The sequence below is a fragment of the Ctenopharyngodon idella genome, chromosome 18, assembly GCF_019924925.1.
Source record: "Ctenopharyngodon idella isolate HZGC_01 chromosome 18, HZGC01, whole genome shotgun sequence".
NCBI lineage: Eukaryota > Metazoa > Chordata > Actinopteri > Cypriniformes > Xenocyprididae > Ctenopharyngodon > Ctenopharyngodon idella.
Genome location: NC_067237.1, coordinates 33,450,029 through 33,474,064, shown reverse-complemented (window position 1 = coordinate 33,474,064; position 24,036 = coordinate 33,450,029). Strand labels below are relative to the sequence as shown.

General features: G+C 41.9%; 2 protein-coding genes across 2 annotated transcripts; both read right to left on the bottom strand.

Annotated features, from left to right (window-relative positions):
• Positions 1-16,418: 16,418 nt before the first annotated feature.
• LOC127500328 (vomeronasal type-2 receptor 26-like) lies at positions 16,419-18,242 on the bottom strand. Its single transcript, XM_051871434.1, has 2 exons — positions 17,490-18,242; positions 16,419-17,388 (listed from the first exon to the last, which is right to left on the bottom strand). The coding sequence occupies exons 1-2, from the start codon at positions 17,728-17,730 to the stop codon at positions 16,487-16,489; spliced, it is 1,143 nt and encodes a 380-aa protein (XP_051727394.1). The 5' UTR covers positions 17,731-18,242; the 3' UTR covers positions 16,419-16,486.
• Positions 18,153-22,295, bottom strand: LOC127499570 (extracellular calcium-sensing receptor-like). The gene is made up of 4 exons (XM_051869968.1): positions 21,136-22,295; positions 20,168-21,001; positions 18,960-19,200; positions 18,153-18,166 (listed from the first exon to the last, which is right to left on the bottom strand). Exons 1-4 carry the CDS (start codon positions 21,304-21,306, stop codon positions 18,153-18,155), a joined length of 1,260 nt encoding a protein of 419 aa, XP_051725928.1. The 5' UTR covers positions 21,307-22,295.
• Between the last annotated feature and the right edge of the window lie 1,741 nt (positions 22,296-24,036).

The following is a 24,036-nucleotide window of genomic DNA, read 5'->3' as shown; positions in this document are numbered from 1 at the left end:
TAGCAGGAGCAGAGCAGAAGCAGCAGTGCCGCGATCGTTTTGGCGCTGGGTCTATTTTTGCTGCACTGCTAATGCTCAATTACAGTGAAAGTACACCTTTGATGGACAAAATAAATATGATTTCACACAAAAGTGGTCAAAATGCACAGAATAAGCATATCTAGTGTGTTTTAACAAGAATTGGATGTCAGGAAAGAAAATTAATATTAAAAAATATTTATAGAAGATTTACTCATTTAAACTTGTTTTTAATTATTCAGTTTGGGTTAAAGTATGGTGTATTATAAAAAGTAAACTGGCCAGAAAATATGATACATAAACATTCTTTTAGTTATTACACAGACAGCTATATAGGCTCTAGCATACCCAAATCAAACCAGAGTTTGCTGAATTTTTTCGCCGAGTTTGCTGTCTTGTAAACATGTGGCAGATGATGTAAAACACAAAGCTTACCTCATTCGTGTGCAGCAATGGATAACACAAGGCTTTTATTATTTTTATTTATTTTACGTTAATATGCGAATGTTGTACACCTCCCCATGTTAACAAACTTTCAAGACTATCAAGTTTATAAATGACCAACTTATAAAAACAAAATTTAGTTGTCTTTGTAAAGAAATGCTCACTTTATCTGCAGCTTGGAGCCACTGCTGTGACGCTGTACAAACGCTTCCAGTGTGAATACTCGCGTTTCTCTGCAGCTGCAGTTCACGCTCACGCGCCGCTGACACTTGAGGTGTGAAACCGGTGTCAAGACAAACTATGAAGTAGATCAGCTGTAAGAAGGAAACCATGAAACTGCCACACTGACGAGCTGACATGTCCTTTTTATTCACAATCTCCTCGTCGCCGGCAGGTACAGCATTCATTTTCATGTGTTTGTGTGTTCTGATCTCACCTGCGATTGCACATCTGAACTCCACAGCAACTTGTTTGCGTGTCACTCGTAGCGCGTCTGTGACCCAGGGAGGGAGCGGGCTGGAGAGTTGTTCATGCAACCGAACTTCATGTCTGTTTACATTTTAACTCATTTAAGTGAAACTATATCAAGAGTTATATCGAACATTTTTTCTATCGTTATTGATTAAGACGTACCATCGATAAATATCCATACCATTTTATCGCCCAGTCCTACCACCAACACTACACCTAAACCTAGCCCATAGTGTTAACAAAAGCAAATGTGACATAAAAAGCATCCGTAATCATGTCATTTTTGATTGTTTTGATCTCTCATCTTTGAGCTCTTTTACCGTGACTCATTTATCCCCAGATTCGTACCCAAGGCTTTCCTCGTCCTAAGTGCGACTCCGTATCAGCTAAGCTACCGAGCAAGCTTGTTATGTCAGAAAAGCAAAACATTGGAGCTGGTTAAGCGATGCAAAGTCCAAAATATGTTTGTTTACAAATTGTGCACTTTGATAAAAACCGTTTTGAAGTCATAATATAATACAGTATTGTGCAAGGAGACGTGAAAACAAGTCTTTAGTAATCCATAATCTTAACTTGTAATCGTAACTGTGTATGAAAATGATTAAGGGGGCTTTCACACTGGGCTCGTTTGCTGCGGTCCGAGCCCGGGCGCGATTGTTCCCAGTGCCCCCCGCAGCGTTGGTCTGGTTTCACACTCAAATTGATTCTATCGAACCCTGGAGCGTTTGCGTTTATCTTACGTCATCTCAGACGTGCAAGGCGCATGACAGAAAACAGAATGCAGGTCAATAAATTGTGTTTTTTTTCTTAATGTGATGCTATTGTGTGCAGCAGAGTAAAAGACACTTGTGTTTACTGTATGTGTGCACCGCATATAGACGGTTTTGCGATTCACAAAAAAATGTCCCCAAGGGTACGTCTTTCCATGAGACCAGGATCAATGAGTATGAGCTAAAGAAAGTGCATCCATCCACATCCATCCATCATAAACGCGTGCTCCGGGGGGTTAATAAAGGCCTTCTGAAGTGAAGCGATGCGTTTGTGTAAACAAAAACCATATTTAAAAAAAGTTATGAAGTAAAATATCTACAGTTGCAAGAAAAAAGTATGTGAACCACTTGCAGAATCTGTGAAAATGTTAATAATTTTAACAAAATAAGGGAGATAATACAAAAATGCATGTTATTTTTTATTTAGTACTGTCCTGAGTAAGATATTTTACATAAAAGATGTTTACATATAATCCACAAGACAAAAAAAAAAGCTGAATTTATTAAAATAACCCCATTCATAAGTATGTGAACCATTGTTTCTTAATACTGTGTGTGGTTACCTGGATGATCTACGACTGTTTTTTTGTTTTGTGATGGTTGTTCATGAGTCCCTTGTTTGTTCTGAGCAGTTAAACTGAGCTCTGTTCTTCAGAAAAAATCTCCAGGTCCTGCAGATTCTTCAGTTTTCCAACATTTTTTGCATATTTGAACCCTTTACAGCAGTGACTGAATGATTTTGAGATCCGTCTTTTCACACTGAGGACAACTGAGGGACTCAAACACAACTATTAAAAAAGGTTCAAACATTCACTGATGCTCCAGAAAAAAACATGATGCATTAATAGATGAGGGGTGCATTCGCAGAAATTGAGATCACTGCTTTCATGCGCTCATGTCTGTGATCGGCTATTCATCAGTGCAACCGTTCATGCCACTATATAAATATAATGCCATAGATCTAAATGTAATACAACACTTTTTCACGATTAGTTAACCTTGAGAGCTGTAATAGTAAAAACATACTAAAAGTTTTCGAGAGAGTAGCCTAATATGGCTATTTCAAATGAAAAGATGTTAGCCAATCACAGCAGTGGGCGTTTACACTTCAGTCTCATAGCAGACATGCACCTTAAAGGGTTAGTTCACCCAAAAATGAAAATTCTGTCATTTATTACTCACCCCTCATGGCGTTCCACACCTGTAAGACCTTCGTTAATCTTCGGAACACAAATTAAGATATTTTTGTTGAAATCCGATGGCTCAGTGAGGCCTCAATAGCCAGCAATGACATTTCCTCTCTCAAGATCCATTAATGTACTAAAAACATACTTAAATCAGTTCATGTGAGTACAGTGGTTCAATATTAATATTATAAAGCAACAAGAATATTTTTGGTGCGCCAAAAAAAAACAAAGTAACGACTTATATAGTGATGGCCGATTTCAAAATACTGCTTCAGGAAGCTTCGGAGCATTATGAATCAGCGTGTCGAATCATGATTCGGATCGCGTGTCAAACCGCCAAACTGCTGAAATCACGTGACTTTGGCGCTCCGAACCGCTGATTTGCCACGCTGATTCATAATGCTCTGAAGCTTCCTGACGCAGTGTTTTGAAATCGGCCATCACTATATAAGTCATTATTTTGTTTTTTTTGGCGCACCAAAAATATTCTTGTCGCTTTATAATATTGATATTGAACCACTGTACTCACATGAACTGATTTAAATATGTTTTTAGTACATTAATGGACCTTGATAGAGGAAATGTCATTGCTGGCTATGCAGGCCTTACTGAGCCATCGGATTTCAACAAAAATATCTTAATTTGTGTTCCGAAGATTAACGAAGGTCTTACAGGTGTGGAACAGCATGAGGGTGAGTAATAAATGACAGAATTTTCATTTTTGGGTGAACTAACCCTTTAAAACAGAGCATTTAAATAAGAGGGCTAAAATCAGGGTAGGAAAAATGGCTTTTATTTCTAAATAATGAAAATTTTTTGATTTAAAAAGCATACTAAGATTATAAGTGCACCCCAGGAAACATAATACAACAATAAAACAACGCAGTTCATGACCCCTTTAAACCCCCCCCAAAAAACAATAGAAAAAATGGTAAAGGGAGAGAATGGGATGCATTCACAGTTTGCCCATAATAACACTCATTAACCTTTTGAGCGGTACGGTCCCACATAGGGGATTTTTATTTCTGTGCCCCTGAGAGTACGGTCCCACACATGGGATTTAGAATGTTCAGTGACGTCGCATAACTGCCAGATTCAAACTGTGCTTTCGTGCTTTGGCTGCGTTTGTCATATATCACAACTATGCAGTGTTTTCAGGCACATAATGTTTTTCTTAAGGTTTCAAACATTCAAATACACATAAGCAACAGTAATGTTTAACGTTAGAGTTTGTAAAATACACACTGATGTCAGACATTGTCACAGACACGCCAGGCTCTACACTCACCCAATCACATCGCACTCCCTCTCCTGAGTACTGACAAGCCACACCTGACGCTCATTCACACTTATCACCACAGCCACATAAAAGACACGCCAGTTCACTCAGTCACTGTCCGGTCTCGTTGACACATACCAGTGTTCACTTACCTCCAGGACTCCCTTGCTCGTCTACTTACCTGTCTCCAGCGTCATCAGTGATTCCCAGTGTCTCCTCGTCTCCTGTGCTTCTCCGGTGTGTTGTCTGTTCCACGTCTCCTGGCATCCACGCTCCCTAAAAACACACAGACAAGTATCAGTTCCAGTTCATCGGCTCAGCGATCTATTCATCTGCCATCACTCACCTGCACTCTGCTCTCGCTCTGCATTACCTGAAATAAACCTGTTAATCCTTACCTGTGTCTCCGCTCCCTTCTGTATGTAACAGAAGACCGGACCTACACCGCCCAGGTAACAGCATGAGCACCCCGGATCCCATTCAAGAGCTGGTCACTGCACTTCGTCGCACCTTCGCCAGCACCTCCACGACAACGACACCAGCGAACACTTCCGCATCCACCGCCGCAGCTCCTTCACCTCCCGTGGTCGCCAGTCCCATGGCCAAACCGGCGCCCTTCTCTGGTCTGGCGGAGGATTGCAACGGTTTTCTCCTGCAATGTTCGCTGGTCCTGGAGATGCAACCGCACTTATATCCCGACGATCGTTCAAAGGTGGCTTTCATAATCTCTCAGCTTCACGGAAAAGCACTGCGATGGGCTGAACCTCTCTGGAACTTAAACAACCCCGTAGTATCATCCTAGTAACAACCCACTTCAAGGAAGTTTTTGGTAAACCCGCCTGGGACTCGTCGATTGGTGAGAGATTATGCAATTTAAAGCAAGGTGCACTAACTGTGTCTGATTATGCCCTCCAGTTTCGTACCCTCGCTGCTGCAAGTGGCTGGAATGAGCAGGCTTTGATTACTACATATCGTCAAGGCCTCGATCCACGTGTGCGGTTGCATCTCGCTGCATACGAGGATTCCATCGGGCTCGAGAAATTCATTCAGCTATCCATCAGATTCGCCACTCGTATGCAGCTGTGCTTAGAAGAGCACCAGGGCCAGCCGCTATTCCCCTCCTTTCCCCGCCAGCCAGAGTCCGTCAGCTCCCCTGAACCAGCAAACGACAACATGCAAATTGAGCACTCACGTCTTTCAGCAGCTGAGCGACAGAGGAGGCTGACCCAGAATCTCTGCCTGTATTGTGGTGGTGCCGGGCATTGTATCGCTGAATGCCCCCTACGTCCTGCCCGGCCTTTGGTGAGTGCCATCCTGCCCACTCTGAATAAAATGAAACCGCTCACAATTGTAGTAACACTTACTGCCGCTGAACTTTGTCTTTCAGCCAGTGCGCTCCTCGATTCTGGGTCAGCTGGAAACTTCATCTCCGGAGCCCTCTGTCGCCAGCTGCATCTCAAGACCACCCCAACGCCGAAGATCTACCAGATCCACGCGATAACAGGAAAACCATTACGGAAAGTACGTTACAGCGTGGGACCCCTCCGTCTCCAAGTGGGAGTGCTCCACACCGAGGAGATTCAGCTGCTGGTTCTGGAGGAGTCTACATCTGACGTGATCCTAGGGCGCCCATGGCTTGAGCAGCACAACCCCACCATCTCCTGGAGGACAGGAGAAAACCTGAAGTGGGGTAACCAGTGCTTCCATGACTGTTTCCCCGAACTCCCCGCGTCCAGTTCTCCAAGTTCCCAAGAGATCCAAGTCGGGGCTACTACAGTGGAAAGCCCTCTCGAGAAACGTTCCACGGACATCCCAGCCTGTTACTCCCACTTCAGAGATGTCTTCTGTCCTAAACAAGCCTCCAAGCTGCCCCCCCACCGGCCATGGGACTGTGCCATTGACCTCATCCCAGGTGAGCCAGTGCCCAGAGGGAAGATATATTCCCTGTCCGTTCCGGAGGAGAAAGCCATGGAGGAGTACATCGACGAGGCTCTCAAGCAAGGTAACATCCGACCGTCCACTTCCCCTGCTGCTTCTAGCTTTTTCTTCGTGGCTAAGAAGGACGGAGGCTTGCGGCCCTGCATTGATTACCGAGCACTGAACCAAATCACCGTTAAGTTCCGTTACCCCCTTCCTCTCGTCCCAGCAGCCCTGGAACATCTACGCGGCGCCACTGTGTTCACCAAGCTGGACCTCCGCAGCGCGTACAACCTCATCAGAATACGTGAGGGGGACGAGTGGAAAACGGCTTTTGTGACCCCTACTGGCCATTATGAGTACCTCGTCATGCCGTATGGACTGGTCAGCGCCCCCTCCGTATTCCAAGACTTCATGCATGAGGTGCTCCGGGAGTTCCTGCACCGGTCTGTCCTGGTCTACATTGACGACATTTTGATCTACTCCCGGAGCCTGGCCGAACATCGCCGACACGTTGCGGAGGTCCTCCAACGCTTGAGAGATTACCACCTCTTCCTGAAAGCCGAGAAGTGCACCTTCCATCAGCCTTCCGTGCAATTCCTCGGCTACAACATCGACCACAGTGGCGTCCGCATGGACGAGAGGAAGGTCACTGCAGTAAAAGAATGGCCCATTCCCTCCACTATTAAAGAATTACAAAGATTCCTAGGATTTGCCAACTTCTACCGCCGTTTCATCCAGCACTACAGTTCCATCACCGGTCCACTCACCAACCTCCTCCGTGGTAAGCCCAAGTCTCTGTCCTGGACCCCAGCCGCCACCCAAGCCTTTGAGGCCCTCAAGACCGCCTTCACGACCGCTCCCCTCCTGGCTCACCCTGACCCAGAGCTCCCCTTCATCGTCGAGGTTGACGCCTCAACCACCGGAGTGGGAGCGGTGTTATCCCAGCAGCAGGGGAATCCCAGCAGACTCCATCCATGTGCTTTCTTCTCCAGGAAACTCAACCCGGCGGAAGTTAATTATGACATCGGCAACCGCGAACTCCTCGCCATCAAACTTGCCCTGGAAGAATGGAGGCATTGGCTTGAGGGAGCTAAACACCCTTTTGTAGTCTTAACAGACCACAAGAACCTAGGATACTTACGAGAAGCCAAGAGACTAAACCCCCGCCAGGCCAGATGGGCTCTGTTCTTCACGAGATTTAATTTCACCATCTCCTACCGCCCCGGATCAAAGAATGTGAAAGCCGATGCCCTTTCCCGTATCCACAGCCTCGATGTGAGCAACGAGGATCCAGAGCCCATCATCCCCGAACGACTCGTAGTGAGTCCCATCTCCTGGTCGGAAGAGACGCTCCCCGAGTCCAATGCCTCCACCAGCATTCCGCCGGGTTGTCCCCCCGGATTGAAGTATGTACCCCGGTCACGACGCACACCCCTCATCCACTCAACGCATACTTCACTGGGCACTGGCCACCCCGGGGTCAACGAAACCCTCTCGCTGTTAAAACAGCGCTTCTGGTGGCCCAACATGACATCCAACGTCAGGAGGTACGTACAAGGGTGCAGGGAATGTGCCGTCTCCAAAAGTCCACGCCATCTTCCCTCCGGAAAACTCCAGCCTCTGCCCGTTCCCACTCGTCCCTGGTCACACCTAGGAGTGGATTTCATTACCGACCTTCCCGTCTCCGATGGATGCACATGTGTACTGGTCATCGTCGACCGCTTTTCCAAGTCCTGTCGTTTAGTTCCCCTGCCTGGACTCCCCACTGCCATGGAAACGGCAGAGCTATTGTTCAACCATGTATTCCGCTACTTTGGATTACCTGAAGACATTGTATCAGACCGTGGATCCCAATTCACCTCCCGAGTCTGGAAGGCCTTCTTCAAACTCCTAGGTGTGACCATAAGTCTCTCCTCCGGATACCATCCCCAGACGAACGGGCAGACGGAGAGGAAGATACAGGAGATCGGCCGTTTCCTACGTACCTTCTGTCACGGCCACCAGGACTCCTGGAACCAGTTCCTGGGCTGGGCCGAGTACGCCCAGAACTCACTCCGTCAACCCACTACAGGCCTTACACCTTTCCAATGCGTGCTCGGCTACCAGCCCCCACTCTTCCCCTGGGATGGGGAACCATCAAACGTTCCGGCGGTGGATTACTGGTTCCGGGAGAGCGAGAGGGTCTGGGACTCAGCACATCTGCAACTCCAGCGAGCCCTACGCAGGCGCAGGTTGACAGCCGACCTTCGACGCTCCCACGCACCCAACTACCAGCCAGGGCAGAAGGTTTGGCTGTCAACCAGGGACATCAGGATGCGCCTGCCCTGTAAGAAGCTGAGTCCTAGGTTCGTTGGCCCCTTCACCATCATCCGGCAAGTCAACCCCGTCACCTATCACCTGCAACTCCCTCCTGAGTATCGCATTCACCCAGTTTTCCATGTATCACTCTTGAAGCCTCACCATCCCTCTGTCCTTCCCTCCACAGAGCCTGGCGACCCCGAAGATCCCCCTCCTCCACTCATCGCAGAAGACGGAGTAGCCTACCAGGTGAAAGACATCTTGGACTCCCGGCGTCGTGGTGGGTCCCTTGAATACCTGGTCGACTGGGAAGGTTATGGTCCCGAAGAACGCTCATGGGTCCCGAGGAATGATGTTCTAGATCCCAGCCTCCTTGACGACTTCCACGCCAGACATCCCAGCAAGCCAGCGCCCCGAGGCAGAGGTCGACCACCACGACGTCGGGGTCCGCGGTCCTCAGGAGCGGACCGTGGAGGGGGGGGTAATGTCACAGACACGCCAGGCTCTACACTCACCCAATCACATCGCACTCCCTCTCCTGAGTACTGACAAGCCACACCTGACGCTCATTCACACTTATCACCACAGCCACATAAAAGACACGCCAGTTCACTCAGTCACTGTCCGGTCTCGTTGACACATACCAGTGTTCACTTACCTCCAGGACTCCCTTGCTCGTCTACTTACCTGTCTCCAGCGTCATCAGTGATTCCCAGTGTCTCCTCGTCTCCTGTGCTTCTCCGGTGTGTTGTCTGTTCCACGTCTCCTGGCATCCACGCTCCCTAAGAACACACAGACAAGTATCAGTTCCAGTTCATCGGCTCAGCGATCTATTCATCTGCCATCACTCACCTGCACTCTGCTCTCGCTCTGCATTACCTGAAATAAACCTGTTAATCCTTACCTGTGTCTCCGCTCCCTTCTGTATGTAACAGACATCAATGGAATAATAATAATACGTTTTATTTATATAGCGCCTTTCCAGGGCTCAAGGACGCTTTACAATATACATTTAACAAGGAAGAAATAATACTAGTAGACAATGATGACAAACAATAGTTAGAAGATACAGTAAAGAAACATTATATGGACAGGGCAGCATACAGTAGAATCAAGCAGTTGAGCTTTATTTATTTGTATTTGCGATTTCACTCTGGATTCTTTGGTAAATCAATCGCATTTTGACGCAGGCTTTGCAAACAGACTTTTATGATATGGACTCGACAGTAATGCAACAACATTTAAGTAACTGTGTTAATTCTAATGCGTGATCTGATATGTAATGATTCATGTACAGCATGTTCTTTGTGTCAGTAAATCGAGCCAGTGAATAAATGGTGAACTTCATGTTGTTTCTCTTAAAAGGATGAAAATAATCTGTTATTTAAACAGTGATTAAATTATATAAAGAAAGCTATTAAAGAATGCTCCCTTTACAATCACTAGAGCTGTCATTTAAACAGCGCGCGCTGGAGCAACTGGAAGCCAGTGGAGATCATACAAAATTGGGGTGATATGAGCAGAACGCTTTGTATCGGTAAGTATTCTAGCAGCAGAGTTTTGAATGTATTATAATCTGGAAATGGAGCTGGCATGTAAACCAATGAAAAGGGCATTACAGTAATCAAGGTGTGATGAGACAAATGCATGGATGACAGTTTCAACGTCTTCGATACTGATGAAGGGACAGAGTTGGGCAATGCGATATAGATGAAAGAATGCTGATTTGGTGATAGAGTTAATATGAGCCTGAAAGGAGAGAGTAGAATCGAAGATTACACCTAAATTTTTAACAGTACTAGATGATTTGATGTGAGAACCAGCAATCTCAAAGGTGAAATTGGTAGGAATATTGCTAGTGAGTGAGGGAGTTCCAATAAAAAATAATCTGTTTTGTCCATGTTAAGTTTCAGAAAATTTTAATTAAGCCAATCTTTTATTTCTTTCACACAAGCAGAGATTTTGTCAGTTTAGGCAGGTAGAGCAGGTGTACAGATAAAGTATAATTGAATGTCATCAGCGTAAAAGTGATAGTTAAGACCATGACGTTGTAAGATCTGACCAAGTGGTATTATGTAAATTATGAATAATAATTGGCCTGAGAACGGATCCCTAGGGAACACCTCGCTTCAGGGGGACAGTAGGTGATCGAAAATCCTTAACTGAGATGTAGAATTGTCTGTCAGAAAGATAGGAAGAAAACCAAGAAAGAGCAGTACCAGAAATACCCAAATCTGAGAGACGAGAAATAAGTAATTCATGGGAGACGGTATCGAAGGCAGAGCTGAGATCGAGTAGCAGAAGTATAGACAGAGAACCAGAGTCACCAGAAAGAAGTAGATCATTCACTACCTTTAAAAGTGCAGTTTCGGTACTATGGAGGGGGCGATAACCAGATTGAAAGGAATCGAAGAGATTATTTTCAACTAGAAAAGACTGAAGCTACAAGCAACAGTACTTTCCAGTAATTTAGCACATGAAGGGTAAATTTGAAATAGGACGATAATTTTATATAAAACTGAGGGATCGAGGTGAGGTTTCTTGAGAACAGGGGTAACTGCAGCAGTTTTGAGTTTCAGAGGAAATGAAGCAGAGGTAAGAGATGTATTGATGAGGTGATAGATAGGTGCAGAGATGGAAGAATGGCAAAGTTTCCGGAGAGAAGTAGGAACAGGGTCAAGTCGAAGGGAGAAAGAGTTGGATTTCAAGATTAATTTAGAGACAGAAGATGGGGTAGTCAGAGAAAAACAAGACAGGGACTGACCGGATAGAATTGGCAAATAGCTAGTATCATTAGAGAAGCATTGGTGGACAGCATCTGTCTTTTCAAGCAGATAATCCAGAAAGGAACAGCAAAGCTCATTTAAAGCTAGAGCATCCTGGGGTGGAGGTTTGGTAAGCTTATTTATTGTATTAAATAATGGTTTTGGCCTGTTGCATTATTTATTAATTGTGGCAGAGACAAAACTAGAGCGAGTTAAGAGCAGATTTGTATGTTTTGAGATGATCAAGAAAAGCTAAATATACAGTGAGACCGGTTTTTCTGTAGAGATGCTCAAGCCGTCTACCAGTAGCCTTAAGAATACGGAGCTCAGGAGCGTACCAAGGAGAAGAGTGGGAGGAAGGGACACTTCTGGTCTTAATAGGAGCTTGCTCCTGTAAGATTTCAGAAATTTTGGAGTGATAGTTAGATAATATCAGGGAGGGAGAAGAAATATCAAAGACATCAGAGAGGTTTGAAGAAACGAAAGAGGTACAGAAAGATGCAGTATCAATATCTTTCAGATTGCGGTATGATATAACAGTCGTAGGGCATTTTTTACACATAGACAGACTTAGAAGCAGCATTTAAATATAATTTTCCGACATTTATTCATGTCAGGCACACATAGTGGGCCTAAGTAAAGTTTACTTTATTATTTTTCCAGTTCACCAGCCTCTTACTTGCATGTATTTGGGGAGAAACTGATCAATTTACATGCTGTAAATCCGACTGACAGGACAGGATTTAAAACCTTTATAAAGATCATTTATAAAGGTTTTAAAACGGCAAAACACACTCACTTACACATATTTGAGAATCAGAATATCAGATATTTTGGATGACATGGTAAGCAAGTTTGTGAATATTTTAAATAAAAAGGAAAAACAAAATATTAGCGATACATCTGTCAAACAGTGTTATTGTGGGTGCGGTTTGCTGCGGCGACGTGACAAACATGATGCGTTGCCATGGAAAAAATAAGGGCAAACGTTTTAAAATAACAGTCGCCTTAAAAAAAAAAAAACTCACTCTGGGGGGTCAGCTAGAATATTTTAAACTCACAATTGAAAGGGTTAACCTGGCTCTATACCCCAAAGGAGGCATCCATCCAAATGGGGGAATTTTAACCCTTTTAAACCGGGTGTGTTGTCAGGGATACATCCAACCAAGCTGTTTTGGATTGCAGAAAATAATAAAAGATTTTTTTTTTGTCTATTTAAATTCTATTTACAAACTCGGCACCACACACAGTAATGGCCAAAACTGTAACTGTTTAGCACATTGTAAACATTTACGTTTGAGCAGATATTCACAAAGACACACTGGTCTAAACATTATAACATTCATCATATTACATTGTAAACACTCATTATTTTTATATCGTACTGTGTTTTATATTATAGAGCATAATGTTGTGCGACATTTAGATTTATTTAAACATTTAGCACTTACAGTTTGCCAGCTTTGACTTACTCCACTGGATCAATTGCATTCTTCTTCTTCTGAGGTAAATTCAAGGCTTCCAAACTCTTTCTCTTCCAAACTCAAAAAAACAGAGGAACCTGATGAAGCTTGATGCTTTGTTTATCGAGGTGATAGGGGCATTTACAGGTTTGCGCACATGGACGATTACCGTATAAATAGCGTAGAAGCTTACAGGTAATGAGGTCAGACAGAAAAGATTGTACCTCTCGTTGGTTTCATACAGATTACATAACTAGAGAATATTTGTTTTAGATATGATTTAATTTGAAAGAAGACAAGTCAAGCTTTCATATCTGTGTGGCAAGTATTCACTTTGGTTAATTTTTGTGACGTGTTTCAGAAAAAAAAAAAATCACAGAGGCTGAGACAGTAGAAAGCTTTTGTTTTCTTTATTTTACAAAAGCACAAAGTTTTGTTGTTATTGTGAGTGTACACAAATAAAAGTAGACCCTTCACAGTTTCGAATGATGTATTACTCGTTTCTGACAAACCTTTGGGTAGGGTAGCCCCAGGCAGCAGGTCAATGGTGCAGTTCCATGGCCGGTGAGGTGGCAGTTGGGTGGCCAGCCGTTTGCTGAACACATCCTGGAATGCCCGGTATTCAGGAGGAATTTTGACTTGATGTCCAGTTTCAGGGCTTTCGATGGAGGTGGAGTGAATGGGAGTGGAGTTGGTGTCGGAAGAGAAGGTCTGATGACTTGGAGAGGATTTCTTGATCGGAGATAAACAGTTCTTGAAACAATTCTCACTCCATTTGAGGATCTCACCCGTGTTCCATTGGATGTCCGGTTGGTGTTGTGACAGCCACGGGCGTCCCAGGATGATGTCCGCGGTGGAACCTACCAGCACCATGAACGTAATTTCCTCTGTATGTAAACAGCCGATGCGGAGCGTCAGTGTGGGGAAAAAATGTGGGACGTGACCACGACCCAGCGGCTTTCCCTGGATAGGATGGATTCTGAGATCTTGTGTGCACCGTTTGCGTCGTACGTTCAGTTTCTGGAGAATTTGGTTGCTGATGAAGTTCCCTGCGGAGCCGGAGTCGATGAGGGCTTGCGCTGAAACACAGACATGAGGGTTTAGGATATGCACAGTTGTTCTTGTTAGGGTAGCAATGCGAGCAGGTAGTTGGATAGTACTCATCGCTGGGCGTAGTGGTCCGATGGGGCAGGCAGCGATGATATGGTCCTCTCCCCCACAGTATAGACATAGATGTTGTAAGAGTCTCCTCTGACGCTCCGCTCGAGAGAGAAGGAACCCACTGCAATCCTCCGCCACTCCGGAGTATGTCGCTGGTCGGGAGAGGCAGCGGGAGAAGCAGTGGGTGCTGGGTGAAGGAGTGACTGGCGGGCGGCGTGCATGAGATCCGTTGGGACTGTAGGTGCTGTGCTTGTGGGTGATGATTGGAAAGAGGTTCGTACAGCGTCAACCAGGATGGCGAAAGGGTCCGTAGACCGATCCCCGCCAGAATCCGCAGTGCTCTGCATGAGGTCTGGTCTTCTGTCAGGACACAGACGGAGGCAGACAGGTAAGTGTAAAACAGGATGTTTATTAATAACAGAGGCACGGACACTGGCAGACGGAGAATGCAGGTAAGTAATGGCACAAGCACTTTAGAGCAGTCACTTAGCTGAATTGGTAATGGAGGAATGTCTCTTTGCAGGAATGGGATAACCGAATGAATCAACGATGGAATGGAGGACTGACGAAGGACGACAGGAGGAAGAAGATTGAGATGCCTCAGGTAAGTAGCAGGTAAGGAGTCAGGTACGTGTGACGAGACCAGACACTGAAGTGCAGGGAGTGAGAGTCTTTATAGTGTCTCTGATGATGAGGTGCAGGTGCAGGTGATTAGAACTCGGGAGATTGTGAACGAGTGGGTGGAGCGTGTAGATCTGGTGACGATGTGTTGGTGGGTGCTGGCTGTGACAGCTGTTAAGAGTATAAAGTCTTATTTCACCATACCATGCGATAGCAGCCTGGGTGTCCTTTGGTCAGTGACGTATGGGATGCAATTAAGATTGGCAGATTATCATTAATTGTTTTGAAGTGAACTTCCTTCGTTTTAGGTATCAAATTAAATTAATCATATCTAGTTCTGACTTTGATAACGTCCACTTTTGAAAACCTTTGAAATAAAAGCTGTCTTTTAACAGGAAAACATTCTTTTGTAGTTGATCTTAACATTATATTAAAACTTTGGTTAACACTTTAAAATAAGTATACACTAACAAAGTACTACAAATCATTAACAAACAATTAGTTTATAGTTAATTCATAGTTTATATAGTCAATAGATTAATAGACTCTATACAAATAGTGCGTTCTTCATTCATTATCACTGTAATTAACTAAATTATTATAATTTAATTAGCTTGTAGTAAAGGAATTGTTAATTGGTAATAAGGAGTGAATAGAACTTAGTGAATAACTTTAGATTAGGTCACGGAAAATGGGAAAATGTCATTAATTGCATTCATATTCACTGTCCCTTAAATGTTTACAAATACAAGGACACACACACACATACTGGCATATGTGTTTTACAGGGACTTTTCATAGGAGTAATGGTTTTTTATACTGTACTGTACAGTCTCTCTCTCTCTCTCTCTCTCTCCCATTTTCCATGACCTAATCTAAAGTAAAAACTATTTACAGTAAATCAGTTGTTAACAAAGCATTATTTAACTCTTTACATAATTAAACAATAATATTTTGGTTAATTACAGTGACAATGAATGAAGAACTCACTATGTGTATAAAGTTTATGTAGTAACTACAGTTTATAAACTATGAATTAACTATATAAACTAATAGTTTGCAAATGATTTGTTAGTACTTTATTAGTGTATACTTATTATAATGTGTTACCAAACTTTGTTATTAAATTGACCATATGACAAATTATAATACAGAAGAATATTGTAATAAACCTTTGATTAGATTCATCAAACTTATAGGGATAGCTTTGATGACTAAAGGATATTGTCTGTCTGAACAATCCAAAATAAATTTTGTTTTACAATTACTGTAACTTAAAATATAACTAACTTCATCCATTAAATGTACTATAGCCCAAATTCCTTTTTCCATCCAGTCTTTATCAAATAAAGATTTCTTTTTTACGCAAAACTCAGGGCAACGTTGTGTGATAAGGGGTACTTTTCGACAATGTTTTGGACAATACCTCACATAGGCCATAATGTGTTATAAGAAGAGATGATGCAGGGTTCCTGGGTGCACAGGAACACCCAACGTGATGTGCAAAAATTGTAACATACACCTCTATTTCACAGCAGAGAAGAACTGCTTTTTGAAGTTTTGCACGGAGTGAAATCTTATTACATGAAGTACATTATATGACATGACACACTACATGATACAGACCTATGCATGTATCAAATTCAATATATCAATGTGTTTCATGTGTTTTTCCCTTTTTACTTAATGATTTCTTGACATTTTTTATTTTTTAAATTGTGATTTTGCATTGCTCTCTGAGCATTGTCTTATGATACATTTCTCTATGATTCTATACCATTGTTGCACAAAAAAAAAATGTTATTTTTATCAATAACGTTCCCAAATGAACCAAAAAATGATGTGGAATATTTTTTTTTCATGTGCCTTCAACATGTGTGCAGTAGAGGGTACATTAACTAATGTTTAACTAATGAACCTTATTGTAAAGTGTTACCTATTATTATTATACATGTGTGATCACTTTTTGGAAAATTTACTTTTTTGAAAAGCAATAAATGAATGACAGAAACAAACATGACTGTGACTCAGAACAGCTTTATTATAGGGAAACAGAATCACAAAACAGAAAAGGTTTTCAGATGTATAATTATGCTTTACCCATAAGAAAATTTTTAGTGTTGTTTTCTGGCTTGAGTAAAATAATGTAACATTTTGGGACAAAGATACAAAACAAGAGTCCAAAACTAGAGGCCAAGATGGCAAAAATTTCCACAGCAACACTGTACTTCCCTGGTGAGCTCACATATGCTGGCACAAAAGCAATCCACACAGCACAAAAGATCAACATGCTAAAAGTAATAAATTTCGCCTCATTAAAATTATCTGGAAGTTTACGGGCAAAGAAGGCCAGCAGAATGCAGAGAGCAGCCAGAAAGCTAATGTAGCCCAGTACACAGGCGAATCCCACAACTGACCCAACTGTGCACTCAAGGATGACCTTTGAACCATGGATTCCAAAGTTACGGCGAGGTGAAGGCGGACTGACAGAGAGCCAAATGGCACAGATAATCACTTGAATGCAGGTAAAGACCAGAACGCTTCCTCTCTGCTGGCCCGGTCCGAACCACTTGATAAGAGCTGAGGATCCAGGTCTAGCAGAGTGGAATGCAACTAGAACTACAATGGTCTTGACCAGAATACAGGAGATGCACATGACAAAACTGATCCCAAAAACCGCCTGTTGAATCCTACATGACCAGAGTGATGGCTGGCCTACAAATACTAGCGAGCACAAGAAGCAGAGTTTGAGAGACAGCAGGAGCAGGAAGCTGAGCTCTGAGTTGTTAGCTTTAACTATTGGAGTGTTCCTATGGTGCAGGAAAATAACAGCCACTGTAGCTGTAATGACAGCACCCGAAATGGCAACACCCGTCAGCGTAATGCCCATTGTTTCTCCAATAGAAAGAAACTCCATCTCACGGGGCACACATTCATTTCTGAAACTATTTGACCAGAACTCTTGGGGACAGCGATAACATTTTATTGAGCCTAGAGAAGAAAATCAAAAGAGGAACATTAAAGCTCTATAGTGTTTAGTGACTTAAAAAATTAGTGTCAGAATAAAATATAGTGTAGAGAACATTAATGACCTGTACTATTGCTGATTTCCCCCTCTGTACAGGGCAAACAGTCAAAACAGCACACTGGAAGGCCCTTCTTAATGGCTTTACGTGTCCCAGGGGGACACTCAGAAGTGCACTTGGATACAGGCATCTGGGAACATGACATAAGGAAGACATTTGAGGGCAATAGACAATAATTATTAATACAAATTACATATAATTTTATGTCTGGTTTCAGAAGGATTAATTTGCATATAGCAAGACCCATAAACAATACATACAAACACTATATATACACCAATCAGGCATAACATTATGACCACTGACAGGTGAAGTGAATAACACTGATTATCTCTTTATCATGGCACCTGTTAGTGGGTGGGATATATTAGGCAGCAAGTGAACTTTTTGTCCTCAAAGCTGATGTATTACAAGCAAGAAAAATGGGATTTGAGTGAAGGGCCAAATTGTGATAGCTAGACGACTGGGTCAGAGCATCTCCAAAACTGCAGCTCTTGTGGGGTGTTCCCGGTCTGCAGTGGTCAGTATCTATCAAAAGTGGTCCAAGGAAGGAACAGTGGTGAACCGGCGACAGGGTCATGGGCGGCCAAGGTTCATTGATGCACGTGGGGAGTGAAGGCTGGCCCGTGTGGTCCGATCCAACAGACAAACTACTGTAGTTTAAATTGCTCAAGGAGTTAATGCTGGTTCTGATAGAAAGGTGTCAGAATACACAGTGCAGTTGTTGCGTATGGGGCTGCATAGATGCAGACCAGTCAGGGTGCCCATGCTGACCCCTGTCCACCATCAAAAGTGCCAACAGTGGGCACGTAAGCATCAGAACTGGACCACGGAGCAATGGAAGAAGGTGGCCTGGTCTGATGAATCACGTTTTCTTTTACATCATGTGGAGTTCTGGGTGCGTGTGTGTCGCTTACCTAGGGAACACATGGCACCAGGATGCACTATGGGAAGAAGGAAAGCCGGTGGAGGCAGTGTGATGCTTTGGGCAATGTTTTGCTGGGAAACCTAAGGTCCTGCTATCCACGTGGATGTTTCTTTGACATGTACCACCTACCTAAGCAATGTTGCAGACCATGTACACTCTTTCATCGAAACGGTATTCCCTGGTGGCTGTGGCCTCTTTCAGCAGGATAATGCGCCCTGCCACAAGGCAAAAATGGTTCAAGAATGGTTTGAGGTGCCACAACAACAAGTTTGAGGTGTTTACTTGGCCTCCAAATTCCCCAGATCTCAATCTAATCGAGCATCTGTGGGATGTGCTGAGCAAACAAGTCCAATCCATGGAGGCCTCACCTCGCAACTTACAGGACTTAAAGGATCTGCTGCTAACATCTTGCTGCCAGATAGCACAGCACACCAACAGGGGTCTAGTGGAGTCCATGCCTCGATGAGTCAGGGCTGTTTTGGCAGCAAAAGGGGGACCAACACAATATTAGGAAGGTGGTCATAATGTTATGCCTGATCGGTGTATACACATATCAATTTTATTAGAAGCCCCTCTCACCTTTTCAGAGTTTCCAGGCCATGTAATGGCTGACTCATTAATAATGAGCTGGTTCCCCTCTACTCGCCCAATGGAAACATAGTGGAGTGAACCATCAGGAGCTCTCTGCCAGTTCACCAGGTCATAGACAGGTGGAATGCTGCCATCCTGGAAATAAAACTCCTCTCCTAAGTGAGTGGTGAAATTAACTTGTCCAATGTGCTGTAAAAGCTGAACAAGTCAGGAAAAGAGAGAAAATGTAAATATTTGGAACAACCACAAGTTAACCCATACTTAAGATGAAAAAAGTCATTGCAATTTCCAAATACTTCATATTTACATTATATGTTTTGTTTATAAAGGTTTAAAAATGCCTCACTTGTACAGTTTGCTTACTTAAAAAAAAAAAAAAAGACATACTGCAAATAAATCAGACATATTCAAATTGTGTTCAACTGATTCAGTTGGTTCATTTAAGAACATAATTAAGTTTAAGAATAAATATATAAATATATGCAATTTTATGAGTTACAGGACATTTATTAACAATCCTATTAACTTTAAACCTGCTGTTTTAGACTAAATCTGAATAAGCTGAAACAATAGGAGATGTAGGCCTGGTTTCACAGACAAGGCTTAGATTAAGCCAGGATTAGGCCTTAGTTCAAATAGAACATTTAAGTAGCTGTTATAAATGTGCCTTAGAAAAAACATCACTTGTGTGCATCTTGAGACAAAACAATGGAGCTGACATATTTTAAGATATGTCAGTGCAAGTTACTTTCAGTTAAAACAGCTCAAACATGCATTTTAGTCTTTTAAAACGGGGGAATAAATTATGTAAATAAAATTGCATTGAAGTATAACTCATTATTTAAAAATATAATGTATAATTTTCAATTGATTAAAATAAAGTAAATTAAATATTTCAATAAATACAATAAAATACTACAAATATGTAAAACATTCTACACAACTCAACAAATGTAAAAACATAAACACTTCTTATTGTGAAATGTCTTGTTTAAAAAGTGCTTTCTTTAAAATGAATGACAGTTTGGTAGCTGAATGAATATTTTGTTATCTAAATGCAATGACATTCTTACATTTTGAAATATGTCCTTCTGACCACTATATAAATATGACCACTATATAAAAAAATAAATAAATATTTAAAAATTTCACATGAGATGCATACCTGTGCTGGAGTGATGTTGTCAGGAGAGGAGCACTTTGGTTTTATTTTAGGATCAGAATTTTTTTGCGGGGTGCACGCCAGCAAAGAATGAAGTGCATGAGCAGCAGCATATACAGCCAAGTAAACATTATATGTCACTGTAAGATGAGAAGTATCTGTAAATTGACTGTGAACCCCTTCCAGACTCTCTCTGCCACTGCATGGAGGCAGGGCTTTCTGTGTAACCATGGAAGAGCTTTTCGTAAGGCTACAGCCAAATGTATTTTCCCACAAGGTCCTCAAGAATTCATCATCAGGGTAACGAGCAGGATGTAGCTGCCGGAGATGTGCATCAAAACCAGGTATGGGCACGCTTCTTAATGCCACACCCAGTGTTCCCTTAGAAATGGTGTAGAGCTGGGGATTGGCCAAAAGATAGTCACTGGTGCTCCAGATCTCACTTGCCAGGAACAGCCTGTCTGTCACATTCCTACGGATCAATTCCAAAAGAAACGCCTCAACATCTGTATACCAAGCAAACACCAAGATCACATGGGCAGAAGAGGCTTGGACTGTTGTTGCAGCACGGGCCACATCCTTTGTTAATTGCTCCCTGTAGAGTGTGTGATAAAAGGCCAAGCAGATCCCCATGCCCTTGATTTCCTCTTCAAACACCTGCACAGCCCCTCGCCCATAGTCATTATCGGCAACCACGGCTCCAACCCAGGTCCAACCAAAGCGTTTAGCCATCTGTGCCATGGTGCGTGCCTGAAAGGCATCACTGGGGACAGTGCGGAAGAAATTGGGGTACTTTTGTCTGTTATTGAGACATTGGCAGCTAGCCAGATAGCTGATCTGGAAGTACATATAAAATAATACAGTATTTGCATAAAGCTTGCATTTGAATGTCATATTGCATATTTACAAATGGCCAAACATCAATTCAGTCACAATTTGACTTTCTTTTTTGGTGCATAATATAACCTCACCACTGCAATTTGCAGGGGTCTCAGGGTCCTGGATAGAAGAATGCTCTGAGTAGAAGAAGAATCTCCAATGAGGAGCTTAGCTGGTTTAGTGGTACCACAAGTTTCATTTCCTCCACTGATCATTGAGATAGCTGCCTTCAGGCTGTGGGGGTATCGGGAACAGCTATCCATTATGTGATAACCCAGTCGGACCCCTGGCAACAGAGTGGGGCTCCGGTTAATTTCTTCAACTGCAAACACAACTGCCTGAAGCCAGCGAACAGAATGTTCCTGAAAACTAACAGCAGATAAACAATTTCCAGTTTAAAGTTTTTGTCTTGGGTGCCACAAAGCTTATACAATATTGAATAAGTATACTTTTTTTTTTTTTTTTTTTTTTTTTTCGTTTTTCATAAAATTAAAATATATATATATTTTTTTTTTTCCAGTGGTGAGCAAGAATCAAACAGTGAGTTTCTAAAAAATGTCAGCACTGAAAGTTAGGAACATTCTGCAGACAAAACAACAATGGGTTAGTATATTAAACAATAATCCTGTAAACTAAATCTATATTCACCTATATTTCACCTTATTAGCATGTTTTATGATAAAAAAAAAACACGTTATGAAAACAAAACAAAAAAAAATGTTATAAAAAAGTGACTGCAGATATATCTAAATGACCTGGAGATCAAGATATTGTAAAATGATGTTCACTTGATAAAATACATGTGTGTAAATTACCGAATAAACGTTCTGTGCAAGCGTTCTGTATATACAGAATATGGAATACATATTCTCTGCATCACATTCAAAAATAGAAATAATATTAATAATAAAAAAAATCAAAAACTAATATAAAACATATAAAACATGATTCTGCAAACATATCAATAAACTACATAAGTACATCATGTTTAAATGATAATATATGTGTGTACATGTACAAAAAATACATCAAATTACACATACAGGCAATTTTCTGAGTTACAGAATATTCATGAATAATCCTTTAAACTTTAACTTAAGCTACTGTTAGACATTGTGCAAATAATAATAATAAAAAAATCCACCTGCAGGAAAAATCTTACAGAGCAAATTTAGTATATAAAATATAATTCTACAGAACACATCAATACATAAACTCCATGTACACAGGCGTGAGGTGTGATAGGATAGAGAATTAAAAAGGGCATATCACTTACTCTAAGCATGGCGCTAATTCAGCTTTTCTGATGAAACTCAGGTCAGGGGTTGCAGCCAGGTTGTGGACATTAATGAGAGTACCGATAATCACATCACCATCCTGATAGAAACCATCACCATCTAAGTTCTGTGGAGCATCCAACTTCACACACTTTTCCTGCAGAGTCTCATCTACCAGAGCCCCACGTAGAAGCACCAACACAGAAAATAGAAGCCACGATAGGACATGTACAGACATTGGGCACAGTTTGGTGTTACCAGCTTGTCTGGCAGTCTTCCTGAACCCTTGTGCATCAGTGCAGGGCAAGAAGAGGTATTTGTTTTGACCACAGTCCCAAAAGAGCATTAGAAAAACAAGGGCCAGAAAAAAACAACATGAGGCCAAATTGCACCTCCTCTGAGTCACAGAATTACACAATACACAATTACACAATTACACAATAATTTTCGATGAGTTCACGGTAAGATAGAGTGGCACAGGGACATTCAGTATTTTTGGAAGAGCTGTTGCTCTGAGACATTGTTATCTTCAGACTTTAAACAACAAAGCCCCATCTGCAAGAATGCCTCTGACAAACTGACTTTTAATTACAAACTCTCATCAGAGTTTTCCTGACAGTCCTATGTAACATCAGCATGAGACTGTTTTTCCCTCCTGCAAAATCCAGCATAAACTAACATGAATTCCATGCTTGTCCAGGCTGGTTTATGCCAATATAGTGCTGTTTAGTTCTGGTCTAGCTGGTGGACAAGAATAGTCGTGCTGCTCTCAAGCAAAACAGAGCTAGTGAAGCTGGTTCATCAGCATGGTTAAAGACTATAGATATTGCGGGGTTGAGTGTGAGTAGGCCATTTGTCTGTATGCAAGCATTGTTTTTGCTTGTATATTCCTATATTTAACACATTAATGATGTAAAGGGAAAACAATATAAGATTAAAACATGATTTATTATAATATATGATTATAACTTTGTAATTTCTTTTGCTCCCTCTGTTGAAAGTAGAACTGAAAATTTAAAAAGTTTTAGTTATGATTATATTATTAATCAATGTTATCCAAAGTTTTAAATTACAAAGAAAAAATTCAAACTTGTAAAACTTACAAAGGATCAAAGGATTTGTTTCTTGTTTCAAAAATCTGCATACAAATCAATTAAAAAGATCTTGTGTATATTGCAAAACAAAATCATTTAGAGATATGAAAACAGAAAAATGTTAAATAAAATCACAATCATAAGCAGTTTGTTCAATAACAGGGGTTATGAGAAGAGCTCTTTCAAAAGTACAGTTGATAACAACTTGTAGTTTTCAGTTCTTGTTGTTTCTCTTATCTTCAGTGATTCTGCTTGTTAACCGCAGGTGTCATCACTAATTGTCAATCATCACTTGTAGAGTGAATCTATTTTATTTCACTAACTGCAACACTGCTGTTTTACCCTCTATAGATTAGGACAATATAAAAACTGAGCAGTGTTCACTTAACACTAAAAGATTTTGCTGGGTACCAATAAACATGCAATGTGCGTATTTCTTTATTAAACACTTTATTAAAATTAATTGGAAAATTGTTTTTGTCTTTATTTAACTAAGAACACACATTAAGAAACATGATATGTAACACATACACAAGTTTTGTTGTGGTCTAGCTGGGATCACACCAGGACCCCAAAGACAACATATGCCGGTCCACCAGCACACCAGCATTATAAGCTGGTC

What these genes read in the sequence shown, in the direction of transcription:
- LOC127500328 (XM_051871434.1), bottom strand. Translation starts at nt 17,730, where the DNA reads ATGGGTCTTGCTATATGCAAATTAATCCTTCTGAAACCAGACATAAAA. An exon ending in GGAAATCAGCAATAGTACAG is followed by an intron (nt 17,389 to 17,489) that starts GTCATTAATGTT and finishes TTTCTTCTCTAG; the next exon opens with GCTCAATAAAATGTTATCGC.
- LOC127499570 (XM_051869968.1), bottom strand. Translation starts at nt 21,306, where the DNA reads ATGGATAGCTGTTCCCGATACCCCCACAGCCTGAAGGCAGCTATCTCA. An exon ending in GACCCCTGCAAATTGCAGTG is followed by an intron (nt 21,002 to 21,135) that starts GTGAGGTTATAT and finishes ATGTACTTCCAG; the next exon opens with ATCAGCTATCTGGCTAGCTG. An exon ending in ACAACATCACTCCAGCACAG is followed by an intron (nt 19,201 to 20,167) that starts GTATGCATCTCA and finishes TGACTTGTTCAG; the next exon opens with CTTTTACAGCACATTGGACA.